The sequence below is a fragment of the Hylobates moloch genome, unplaced genomic scaffold (assembly GCF_009828535.3).
Source record: "Hylobates moloch isolate HMO894 unplaced genomic scaffold, HMol_V3 SCAFFOLD_2, whole genome shotgun sequence".
NCBI classification, from domain to species: domain Eukaryota; kingdom Metazoa; phylum Chordata; class Mammalia; order Primates; family Hylobatidae; genus Hylobates; species Hylobates moloch.
The window spans coordinates 906936-920168 of record NW_026652277.1 but is presented as its reverse complement, the minus strand read 5'-3'; the positions used below and the strand labels follow the sequence as shown (position 1 = coordinate 920168).

General features: G+C 41.6%; 1 protein-coding gene across 3 annotated transcripts in view; it reads right to left on the bottom strand.

The window, feature by feature from the left end:
• Nucleotides 1-8910: 8910 nt before the first annotated feature.
• GTPBP4 (GTP binding protein 4) overlaps nucleotides 8911-13233 on the bottom strand; it is a 29161-nt gene continuing 24838 nt past the window's right edge. For all 3 annotated transcript variants that reach the window (XM_032165883.2, XM_058431095.1, XM_058431092.1), the window contains exon 17: nucleotides 8911-12412. In XM_032165883.2, coding sequence (XP_032021774.1) covers nucleotides 12260-12412 — 153 coding nt within the window. In that variant the 3' untranslated portion in view covers nucleotides 8911-12259. The remainder of the gene's footprint in view (nucleotides 12413-13233) is intronic.

Sequence of the window (13233 nt, the reverse complement as noted above, 5' to 3'; positions counted from 1 at the left end):
CCAAGCTTCACGTGCTAGGAAGAGGAATTTAGGGCCAGCCTGGAATTGGCTCAAAGCCTGTTTTTATTAGGGAAATCTGAGATAGTTACTTCTCTAGTTTCTTGCAGAAAACCATTATCCGGAGGACAATAGCACATCACAGGCTCCAAACAACCCACATGTCTTTGTCATACACAGCATCCAGAGCTCACTGGGCGTCCACCCGGTGGGAGACAGGCCAGCATGACAAAGTGGCCAGCACACAAGCCAACGGCAGTGACTTCAGGGCCCAGGGAACGTCAGCAGCCACAAACCTAAGACACAAAGCTTAACATCAAGGAAATAAAAGTCATGACAGAATTTTTAGAGGAACTGGACATTATTTTTTTTTAAAAGAACGAAATGGACCCAGTTTTGAAGGATGCCCCTGAGAGCCATCGGCCCCAGCAGAGAATCACTGCTGGGGTCTCTGTTTCTTATCACAGAAATTCTAGAACTGTGTCCAGAACATAATCAGCACTCAATAATTATTTGCTAAAGGGAGGAAAGAAGGAAGAGAAGATAGAATAGAAATCTTCCATGTGAATTTTTTATTGAGGAGACTGGAGAGGTGGCCAAGAGGCCTGGGGAGGCCTGTGTCCCTGGCTTCAGGCTGTTTGTTGAGCAAAGACAGTGGCCTTCCCGTTCCCAGGGAGAACAGCCCTTCTCAGTTTCATTACGGACAATGTTCTTCACAGCCCTAAGTTACTTCCAGAGGAAAAGACGGAGACTTCATAGACCTATTTAAGTAAGATTGAAAGATGATTTTATTTAAAATCTTTGTGGCCGGGCGCGGTGGCTCACGCTTGTAATCCCAGCATTTTGGGAGGCCGAGGCGGGCGGATCACAAGGTCAGGAGATCGAGACCACGGTGAAACCCCGTCTCTACTAAAAATACAAAAAAAAAATTAGCCGGGCGTGGTGGCGGGCGCCTGTAGTCCCAGCTACTCGGAGAGGCTGAGGCAGGAGAATGGTGTGAACCCGGGAGGCGGAGCTTGCAGTGAGCCGAGATTGCGCCACTGCACTCCAGCCTGGGCAATAGAGTGAGACTCCGTCTCAAAAAATAAAAAATAAAAATAAATAAATAAATAAAATAAAATCTTTGCAATTTTTATACTTCTGGCCAACAACAGGCATTCTTAGAATTTTTGAAATTTACAACTTAATCATGACATGTGAATATCCTAAAGTACACACATGTCCTTGAAAATATTCCACGGAGAAGCTACAATGAAAGCCATAAGACTCTGTGATTGGCTCTGTGACCATGGTTTGCAGATTGATTTGAGCACTTTGGCCAGGCATGTGCCACTTGATTCTTGTCCAAGGAAGCCCAAGACGTGACACGGTGACCCACTTTAATGTGTTTATATATAAGTGATTTCAGGAGGCAAAAAAACAGATTACACTTTTTTTTTTTTTTTTAAGACGGAGTCTCGCTCTGTCGCCCAGGCTGGAGTGCAGTGGTGCGATCTTGGCTCACTGCAAGCTCCGCCTCCCGGATTCACGCCATTCTCCTGCCTCAGCCTCCCAAGTAGCTGGGACTACAGGCGCCCACCACCATGCCTGGCTAATTTTTTGTATTTTTAGTAGAGACAGGGTTTCACCGTGTTAGCCAGGATGTCTCGATCTCCTGACCTCATGATCCGCCCGCCTCGGCCTCCCAAAGTGCTGGGATTCAGATTACACTTTTAAAAGTAATGGCAAACACAATTCTCAATTTAGGGTCTCAGTAAATTACAAATGTATGTCTACAGTTAATGGGCATAGAAATTTACCCAGAAGAATTAAGAGGGGTATGTATGCAGGGGGTAGAAATGGGATCCCAATTCAGAGAAAAGAGAATTGTTCTCAGGGAATCAGGACAAGGAAAGCTTAGGGAATAAGTCAAGAAGAGAAGAACCAAAGTATTGAACTTGGGGCAAGACCAGAGTAAGAACCAACAGGAAAACCAAATTGCTGCACAAAGATAGTAAACAATGAGACAGGGATAGTTTGTTGGCCTGAAGATACTAGCCCATACATGTATGCCAAAAGCCTACTGGCAGTGTACCCAAAGAGACTACTCACAGCATCATGGCACAGCACAGCCATCCACTGGGTAAGGTTTCCTGGCATCTCGTCACAACCACTGGGCCTTGGTCATCCATGAGCTCTGAGCTCAAGTCTTAGCAGGTTGGTCCTACTTACTGATTGTAACAGCGCTCTTGTCACTGGAGTTTGGCTAGTTATGTTAACATCTAGCTATTTATGAACCTTGTCATTAATAATTATTACAAGATACAACATAATAGGAACAGATCTATTCATAAAAGATATATACACATATACAACAAAAACATTTATATGTATCGTTATTCAGCCTCCTAGATGAATAACATCTTAAACCTTATTTTTAAGTCTTTAATTTTTTGCCTTTCATTTACTTAACTTTCTATTACAGTTTCAGAGCTTGGGTTATACCTGAGCCTAAACATGGTTAAATACCACCCAGTTGTACAGGAGACAGGATCAAATGATAGAGAAATTAGAGAAGTGAGTGTTGGAGGAAGAGCAGTAGTCTTCTCATGGCTGAAAATTAAAGCTAAGTCTGAGATTGACCCCTATTCACATGGATGTGGGGCCCATTTTAATAATGAACTTACGGCTGGGCACGGTGGCTCACACCTGTAATCCCAGCACTTTGGGAGGCCGAGGCGGGCAGATCACAAGGTCAGGAGATTGAGACCATCCTGGCTAACACGGCAAAACCCCGTCTCTACTAAAAAATACAAAAATTTAGCCAGGCGCGGTGGCGGGCATCTGTAATCCCAGCTACTCGGGAGGCTGAGGCAGGAGAATGGCGTGAACCCGGGAGGCGTAGCTTGCAGTGAGCCGAGATCGCGCCACTGCACTCCAGCCTGGGCGACAGAGACTCTGTCTCAAAAAAAAAAAAAGAAAAATGAACTTACATTTCTTTCACATATATTCAACTCTTCACATTTTCTTTTTCTTCTTTTGTTAGATTTATCGAGCTGTGCTTTTCAAGAATTTGTCGATTTAATGAACATTATCAAATTTAGTGGTGTAACCTTTCCCTACATACAATCTTAGTATGTTTTTAATATCTTCCTTTTTCTTACACATTTTCCAAAATCTTTCCTGTCTCCCAATAGCATATGCAGAAGAAAATGAGATATCTCAAATACAGCAAAAACTGCATTAGATAGCTTTGGAATAAAAAAATTGAAAAGCTTCTAGTGATCCCAGCACTTTGGGAGGCCAAGACTGGCAGATCACTTGAAGCTAGGAGTTTGAGACCAGCCTGGGTGACATGGTGAAACCCCATTTCTACAAAAATTAGCCAGGCATGGTGGTGTATGACTGTAATCCCAGCTGCTCGGCAGGAGGAAGGGGGGACCGGCAGGGGGAGGGGGCTGAGACACAAGAATTGCTTGAACCTGGGAGGCAGAGGTTGCAGTGAGCCAAGATCGCACCACTGCACTTCACCCTGGGCAACAGAGTGAGACTGTCTAAAAAAAAAACAAAAGAGCAACAAAGTTGGTTAAAAAAAATAATTAACTAGAATGATCAAGAAGAACAGAGAGAATGCAAAAAAGACGAAAATCCGAAATAATGCAGGTACATCTTTGTATTACCCAGCTAAGGCATAGTAATTAAAATCTTCCCATGAAGAAAAGGCAAAGCCCAGTGGCCTCCCTGGTGAGTTCTACCAAACATTTATAGAAGAAATATTGGCCGAGCACGGTGGCTCACGCCTGTAATCCCAACACTTTGGGAGGCTGAAGCGGGCGGATCACCTGAGGTCAGGAGTTCAAGACCAGCCTGACCAACACAGTGAAACCCCGTCTCTACTAAAAATACAAAATTAGCCGGGTGTGGTGGCACACGCCTGTAATTCCAGCTACGCAGGAGGCTGAGGCAGGAGAATCACTTGAACCTGGAAGGCAGAGATTGCAGCGAACCGAGATCGCGCCATTGCACTCCAGCCTAGGCAACAAGAGCAAAACTCTGTCTCAAAAAAAAAATAAAAAATAAGAAATATTACCAGTTCTTCATAAGCACTTCCAAGAAATAGAGAAAAAAGGAACACTTTCTTTTGGTTATTACAAGAAACTATACCAATGTATGTTAGTTATTTTATATTTTTTATATATCGGTGTTATTTTATTAGTTTTATATCTATTTTATAATTAATCTATATGTTATATTAATTATTTTATATATTATGGTTATATTGCAGTTATATATAGATATATAGCTATATATAGTTATATTACAGTTATTATATTAGTTATTTTATATATTGTTATTTTATATTTTATATATAATATTTTAGTTATCCTATCTCCCAATAGCATACGCAGAAGAAAATGGGATATCTCAAATATAGCGAAAAGAATTCTATTGAGAAGTGTTCAATAATAAGTAAAATGACACATATGTGATTGATATCTTTTTTTTTTTTTTTTGAGTTGCCCAGGCTGGAATGTAATGGCATGATCTCAGCTCACTGCAACCTCTACCTCCCCAGTTCAAGAAATTCTCTGCCTCAGCCTCCTGAGTAGCTAGGATTACAGGCGCCCGCCACCATGCCCGGCTAATTTTTGTATTTTTAGTAGAGATGGGGTTTCACCATGTTGGCCAGGCTGGTCATGAACTCCTGACCTTGTGATCCATCCACCTCAGCCACCCAAAGCACTGGGATTACAGGCGTGAGCCACTGCGCCCAGCGTGGTTGATATCTTAAGGCTGATGACAGCAGCCCTCTTAAATGAATCTGCAATTTGCTACTGAATCCATACAATTCACCTCCTCCAGTATTTGGCCAAGCCACACAATAACTATTTATAACAGTTATTACAAGAAAACTATATCAGTCACGAATACAGATACAAAAATCTTAGAATATTAACAGAAACCAGCAACATATAAAAAGAATATACTCCACGACCAAGTGGAATTTATTTCAAGAAAGTAAAGCTAGTTTAACATCTGAAAATCAATTAATATGATACACCATATTGCTAGAATAAAGGGGACAAGACCACAAGACTCATTCCAGTAGAAATGCAGAAAAAACATTTGACAAAACTCAACATCAACTCATGATAAAACCTCAACAAAGTAAGAGGAGAAGGGAACTTCTTCAACCTGATAAAGGTCACCTTCTGAAAACCTACAGCCAACCCTATCTTTGCATTGAACAATGCTGTAGAACTACAGCTCAACACACTTTCTTAGGAAAGCAGAATCTGAGAGCCCACTCAGAAAAAGTCTGAGAGCCCATTCAGAAAAAGTCTGAGAGCCCATTCAGAAAAAGTGTTCTCCGGAGAGCAGGATTGAATTAGTTTGATCTTTTCAATTGAATGAGGCAGTAAGCCACTAGGCACAGCGATACTAGCTTTGGTAATGTGCAGCTATATACAAATATATGTAATCCAGGCTAGAGTACAGTGGCACAATCCCAGCTCACTGCAGCCTTGACCTCAGAGGCTCAGTCGATTCTCCCATCTCAGCCTCCAGAGTAGCTGGGGCTACAGGTGCACACCACCACGCCTGGCTAAGTTTTTGTATTTTTCGTAGAGATGGAGCTTGCCATGTTGTCCAGGCTGGATCCCTGAGCCCAAGTAATCCACCCGCTTCAGCATCCCAAAGTGCTAGGATTACAGGCGTGAGCCACTGCACCGGACACTGCCTTAGGAGTATACGAATATATTTTTGATGCAAATGGAACTTTTCATTCAGGTGTAAATAAACTTGAGCTAAGTAAATGGTTAATAATAGCAGTTGATTTACATACTTGCATTTATCTATTTTTTTCATTTACATACAACTCTTTGTGGGAAAATGCACTAAAGATGCTGAGTACAAAAACTTTGTATTTATTTGCAGGATATAGCTGAATATTTTTAATTAATTAAATAACCGAAGTTCCAAATTATAAACCTACAATCATGGACAGACATGGGAGCTTAAAGACTGCGTGGCTTGGCCAAAAGTTGGAGGAGGTCCAGGCGCAGTGGCTCACGCCTGTAATCCTAACATTTTGGGAGGCCAAGGCAGGCGGATTGCCTGAGCTCAGGAGTTTGAGACCAGCCTGGGCAACATGGTGAAACCCCATCTCTACTAAAATACAAAAAAAAAAATTAAGCAGGGGTGGCAGCATGCACCTGTGGTCCCAGCTACTTGAGAGGCTGAGGCAGGAGAATTACTTGAACCCAGGAGGCAGATGTTGCAGTGAGCCGAGATCATGCCATTGCACTCCAGCCTGGCGACAGAGCGAGACTCTGTCTCAAAATATATATATATTGGAGGAGGTGCATTGTATGGATTTAGTAGCAAATTGCAGATTCATTTAGGAGGGCTGCTGTCATCAGCCTTAACATATCAATCACATATGTGTCATTTTACTTAATAGTGAACACTTTTCACTGAGTACTTGTTCTAGAAGCCCTCCCAAATTAATTATCTCTTCCAAATTTTCCCAATAATACCAACGGCCTCATCTTCTGTGATCGTAGCTAAAGTGTTAATTCTTTCTTGATTTATATAGACAAAAATAACCCTATTATGGAGTTATTTTTATTTTCCTCACTGCCAAAATTTTATTGATCACCGTTTTCCAACACATGGATTTGAATATAATCTCTTAAGATATTTACAGAAATTTTAACCTATGTTATCAAATATCAGGAAGTGGTTATCTTAGAAGCTTGTTCTTTGGAATTTTGTTGATAGGAGTTGAAAATTTGAACAGCTCAACAACAATTGTACTTAACAATTTAGGTTAAGTTACTTGATAGTTTTAAATGTGAGAAAAGGAACGAGAAATATTAGAGAAAGGAATTGGATATAGTGAGCATGAAGGAAGTTTTCTAAGAGTGTTCCTGCAAAGGAGAGCAGAGCAGCAGTGGAGTAGCTTGCTGGGCAAATGAGGTCTAAAAAACTAGCTGTTACTCAAATGAAATCATGGTCACATGCTTGCAGACTGATAGGAGAATTCCATCAGAGAGAAAACGTGATGATAGGGAAGAAAAAGGGAAAATTGCTGGACGATGTCTTTGAGTAGGTGACTGTGGGTGAATCTGCTGCAGAAGAAGTTAGTTTTTTGATTTTGTTTTTTGTTTGTTTTTGAGACAGAGTCTCGCTCTGTCACCCAGGCTGGAGTACAGTGGAGCGATCTCCGCTCACTGCAAGCTCCGCCTCCTGGGTTCACGCCATTCTCCTGCCTCAGCCTCCCCAGTAGCTGGGACTACAGGTGCCCACCACCACGCCCAGCTAATTTTTTTGTATTTTTAGTAGAGACGGGGTTTCACTGTGGTAGCCAGGATGGTCTCGATCTCCTGACCTCGTGATCCACCCGCCTCGACCTCCCAAAGTGCTAGGATTACAGGCGTGAGCAACCACACCTGACCCAAGAAGTGACTTTTGGTAAGTACATGGATGATCCATCATTCTAGGTGGAAAGCAGAGGATTAGGGTTGTACAATGCCTAGGAGATGGAGTGATGGTGTTGAGAGTGGGTGTTCTCTTCTTCATGCAGCAGTTTTCTCAGAGATCTGAGAAGGTTACCCCAGTGTCAACGTTAATGTGTCGGTATATCTGGAACATGGCAAGCCTTTTCCATCTGTGGATTTAAGTCATCTTGTATGTCTGGGATATTTTTCTTTATTATTATGGCTCTCTTTTTCAAGGATACCCTTTAGCACATGCTGTATTTGTTTTACCCTCTCTTTCATACCTACAATACTTGGCCTACTCCTTTTTAATTCTTTCCACTTCCATTTCTTTTTACTTGCTTTTCCCAGTCTTGGCCTCCATGTCTTTCTCTATATTTCACTGATATCTAGAGCCCTTTCTGTGGCTTCTAATTTGCCTTAATCAAATGTAATCATCTATTCCTAGAGTTTATTCTTAACCTCCTACCTGCAGCATTATAGGTCATCAACTGTCATTCTTAAAGTTGTCACAACCTCTCTTAAGAAAATTCTCCGCATATAGCCTAATCAAAATGTCTTTCTTCCTTTCCTTCATGATGTTTTTTGTGTGCTTTATGTGTCAGAAACTTGTGCTCAGATCAACCTAGTGAAGGGTTTCCCTCTTTTTTATCCCCTAGAACATTTTACAGAGAATGACAATTCCTTCCTGGAAATTTTGATAACATTTGCCTCTAAAGCTTTCAGTGCTTAATTTGGTAGTGACAATTCCAACATGTTAAATTGCACAGATTCTGGCGGCTCAACTGCATCTGCAGCCACATTGCCTTGGGCAGGTAATTTACCTCTCTGTGCTTCAGTTCCTTATTGATGCTGTGAGAATAAAAAATAATGCTTATCTCAAAAAGTTGTTGTGAGGATCAAATGAATTAATATGCATTAAACTCTTAAAATAGAAACTGGCACCAAAGAAGCACACAATGTGTGTCTGGCTGTCTTATTATTATTATTATTATTATTATTAGAGTTGTTGGATTATAATAAGTACAGTATTGTATATTAGTTTCTTCCTCAAAGCCTAATTCATAGACTTATTTATTATTTTTTAGATCTTTAAAAGAATATCATTTTCCCATTCTTACTCTTCTGACTGCAAAAGAAACAAGTTTCTTTTTTTTTTTGAGACGGATTCTCGCTCTGTCGCCCAGGCTGGAGTGCAGTGGCGCAATCTCGGCTCACTGCAAGCTCCGCCTCCCGGGTTCACGCCATTCTCCTGCCTCAGCCTCTCCGAGTAGCTGGGACTACAGGCGCCCGCCACCACGCCCGGCTAATTTTTTTGTATTTTTAGTAGAGATGGGGTTTCACCATGGTCTCGATCTCCTGACCTTGTGATCCGCCTGCCTCGGCCTCCCGAAGTGCTGGGATTACAAGCGTGAGCCACTGCGCCCGGCCAGAAGTTTCAAAGAGACCATTTATTCCTGAGTCTCAGAACTGATTTATAGGGAAAACATTTCAGGCATAGCCTTCTGATTTTCTACATAACTAAAAATTACATGTATAAAGGTGAACTTACGGAAAGACAAAAGAGCAAAACACATTCATCTTTTTATAGAATATTACCCCTCACTGCTGTTGTGTTATTTTTGTTCTGTATTATCTGTGCCAAAGTCAGCTGAGTCATGCATCCATCGTGCTTCCCTCCTCATATCCCCTAAGAGAACTGACAGATATGGCAAACATTTTTTTGATATTTTAACAGAACCTACTTGCAAAACTATTTGGCCCAGAGCTTTAGTTGGTAGATAATATTTGGAATATGATAGGCAAGAAATTATACAGTGTTTTAGCTCTTCCAGACACGTTGGTTTCCAAGGTCTTGCATTTATTTATCGATTTTCAGTTATTCTAAGAATTTATTCAGTAATTTCAGTCACAATCTTTATTATTTTTCTCTTCCATTTGCCACCTTTATTTTTTCTTTTTAAAATCTGGAAAGATATATACTGCAAGTGAATTAAAAATATGGCATTGAAGGGCGCAGTGGTTCACACCTGTAATCCCAGTGCTTTGGGATCCGCTGAGGCAGGCGGATCATGAGATCAGGAGTTCAAGACCAGCCTGGCCAAGATGGTAAAACCCTGTCTTTACTAAAAATATAAAAATTAGCCACGTGTGGTGGCACATGCCTATAATCCCAGCTACTTGGGAGGCTGAGGCAGGAGAACTGCTTGAACCAGGACCCAGGAGGCGGAGGTTGCAGTGAGCCACTGCACTCCGGCCTGGGCTACAGAGTGAGACTCCGTCTCAAAAAAAAAAAAAATTAAATAGATAATGAAACAATGCCAAAAATTATATTTTCAAGGTTTTTTAAATAGCAATATTTTTGCCTCTGGAGCCTCAGAAAAGGGACAAAAAAGAAATGGGACTATTGAGAAGTCCCTCATCCCTCTAGGTGGACCCTGCACAGGATTAAAAGGTAACAGAGTGGCAGGATACAGGTCTGTTGAAATAGGAGCCATGATCCAGGAAATGTACAAATGGCACAATTTCTAAATAAAAATATGCTCGAGGGAAGAACTGTCCCTACCTCAAGGTAGATGAAGTCAAGGTAAAGCACTCCAGCCTCCTCACCCAGAAAGAACAATAGGCTTTCCTGGACCTGATGTCAGATAAGCCAAGAAATTGAGCAAGAGGGAGTGTGCGTCGTGGAAAACCAGTTAAATGAGGCAAAGGTCAATTACATATTTACATTATTTTATTTTATTTTTTTTGAGATGGAGTCTTGCTCTGTCACCAGGCTGGAGTGCGGTGGCGCGATCTCGGCTCTGTCACCCAGGCTGGAGTGCGGTGGCGTGATCTCAGCTCACTGCAATCTCCACCCCCCGGATTCAAGTGTTTCTCCTGCCTCAGCCTCCCAAGTAGCTGGGATTACGGGCACCCACCACCATGCCCGGCTAAATTTTTTTGTGTATTTTTAGTAGAGACAGGGTTTCACCATGTTGGCCAGGTTGGTCTGTAACTCCTGACCTCAAGTCATCTGCCCACATCAGCCTCCCAAAATGCTGAGATTACAGGCATGAGCCACCATGCCCGGCCAAATTACATATTTAAATTAGAACTGAAGAAACTCTAGCCCGTGTACACCAACATGTTTCATAACAACAATCAAACAGATACTAGCCAAGCCCATCTGAAGAGTGGATTTAAATACCAAATGGTAACATCTTTACACAACAGTCTCCCTCATTTTTGAGTTGTACGTCGATGCTCTTATATAATTTTCTACTATAATTACATGGTTTTCATTGTAAAATTAGAACTCTTCTTGTCTTAAGGATATTAAGTCTTTACCTGTAATATTTTATCAAGATAAAACATTTTATAATTTTTATTTTTCTTTTATCAAGGCTTTGCTGACATACAGAAGGATTATTTTAAGGTATTTAAATCTACCATTTTTTGTGTGTCTAGGGTTCCAACTTGGTGTCTTGCCTGTAAAGATTTTTCTTTACAGAATATCATGTAATTATTCATCCACATATGTTTCTAGTACTTTTATGCTTTCATTTTAAAAAAATTAAATCTTAAATTCACATGGATGTCTCTAATATGACATTAGAGAAAAAGATACAACTTTATTTCTAAAAACTAGCCAGTTATATCATCAATTCTCAAATAATGTACCTTTTCTAACTATTTTAAATGCCACCTTAATCATACATTAAAATGCTAATGTTGCAGGGTGCGGTGGCTCACGCCTGTAACCCCAGCACTTTGGGAGGCTGAGGCGGGTGGATCACTAGGGTCAGGAGATCGAGACCATCCTGGCTAACATGGCGACACCCCGTCTCTACTGAAAATACAAAACAAATTAGCCAGGTGTCATGGTGGGCACCTGTAGTCCCAGCTACTCGGGAGGCTGAGGCAGGAGAATGGCATGAACCCAGGAGGCGAGACTTGCAATGAGCTGAGATCGCACCACTGCACTCCAGCCTGGGCGACAGAGCAAGACTCCATCTCAAAAAAAAATAAAAAAACATTCAGTTCCACATGTGAACGCACACGGACCCCTGGGCAGGTCCCTCCGACCCCACAGCTCTTCACCCCAATGCTCCCCAGCAGGTGCTTTTGAGGTGGTATTGGGGGTGTTTTTGTGTTTTACTGAACATATAACTTCAGGAACGGGCCATAGAAATAGGAGAATGCCCATATTTAATTGCCTCCAGCAACATTTTACTCCCCCAAAAGTATTTTTGCTTTAAAACAAAATAGAAATGTCATGGCCAAATCAATAGCGACTATAACTAAACCAAAACTTGAGCGAAGTAAATGAAAACTACTTTCTTCTGGAGGTTTACTTTGGACAAAATAGTTGAAGACAGACTACAACGAGACATTGTACAATAAGACTAGAAAATAATTTAAGAGAGTATTTTAAGCACGGGATTCCGACACACTCATAAACGGGTTTGCTCCCAGCTCTTACAAAAGAAAATAAGGTTTTCATCCATCAAAAACAACCCAGTTACACCAGTAAATCTTCCCAGTTCTGAAAATCTGAAGCAACTGATACTTCATTAAATGTGGAAACACGGTCTACTCAAAATATTTGTAATATTGTGCAGTGACAAAAATTTCCCACATCTATATAGGGTTAACCATAGTTTTCAGCAAAGCAACAAGTGCTTTACTTATTTTGTCTTTTTCAGTTTATACAGAACTCCAATTTCATGAAACCATACTGTGCCAAGCCAGGAAATAAACAGCAACAGTCTAGCCGAGCCACGCCAACCAAACGGACACTATCTCCTGTCCTTTTTACCAGCTTTCCTCTTCCCAGACAGCAAGTGCTTGGGCTTCATATCAAACACGTGTCTATCCGCCTCCCCTTTCTTCCCCAACCGATTCATCTTCTTCTGAGCATTCTTCATCATAGTCTTGGCTTTCTTCACCATCTAAAAGGAGGAGAAAAAAATAAAGTAGGTTCATTACTTAAAACCAATTTTCCATTCTGAATTTTAACTACTGGGTAACAATCTGTTTAATGGCTCAGGTCTGTTCAGTGAAGAGACCCTGTTACATCTCTGTTCTCTTAACCCCAGCACAGTATCTGCAGGAACTCAGTGAGTATTTTTGTATCATGATGGATGAAATCACACCCAGGACAAGCTTTATACCCAGGACTAGATACGCTTTAGACCTAGAAGGTTAGCACACGTCTGTTCTAACCCCCCCTTACACAAGCTAAGGACTCCCCAGGACTAGATACGCTTTAGACCTAGAAGGTCAGCACACGTCTGTTCTAACTCCCCCTTACACAAGCTAAGGACTCAGGCCCATGAACCTGTTTTCCTCAGGTCTGACTGACAAGTGGCAATGCCAATATTAACAGCCAGGTTTCAAGATGGCAACGGCACAGAGGAGCGAAGCTCAGGCTTCCATGAAGGAGACTGCAGTTTATACACAGACTCTCCTGCATCTTCATTGCTACAACGCTGAAACTAAAAGTTGTTGTGTTTAATAAAAGGACATTTCAGCAAGACAGACTGTGTACATCTAAAGTGTCTTTGCCAAAAGACATTACAAATAAACTAAACATGACTCAAGCTCTCCACCTGGGGGGAACAATCCTGCAACCTAAGGATGAGCAGAATCACCCGCCAATCGACCCAGGCGTTCCCTCTGCTGTTCCTCCCACGGGGGCTTGCTGGGACTTGAGGCCTCCTGATGCTCAGCAGCGGCCACTTCCTGGCCCTCTTCAGACAGTGGGGTCTAA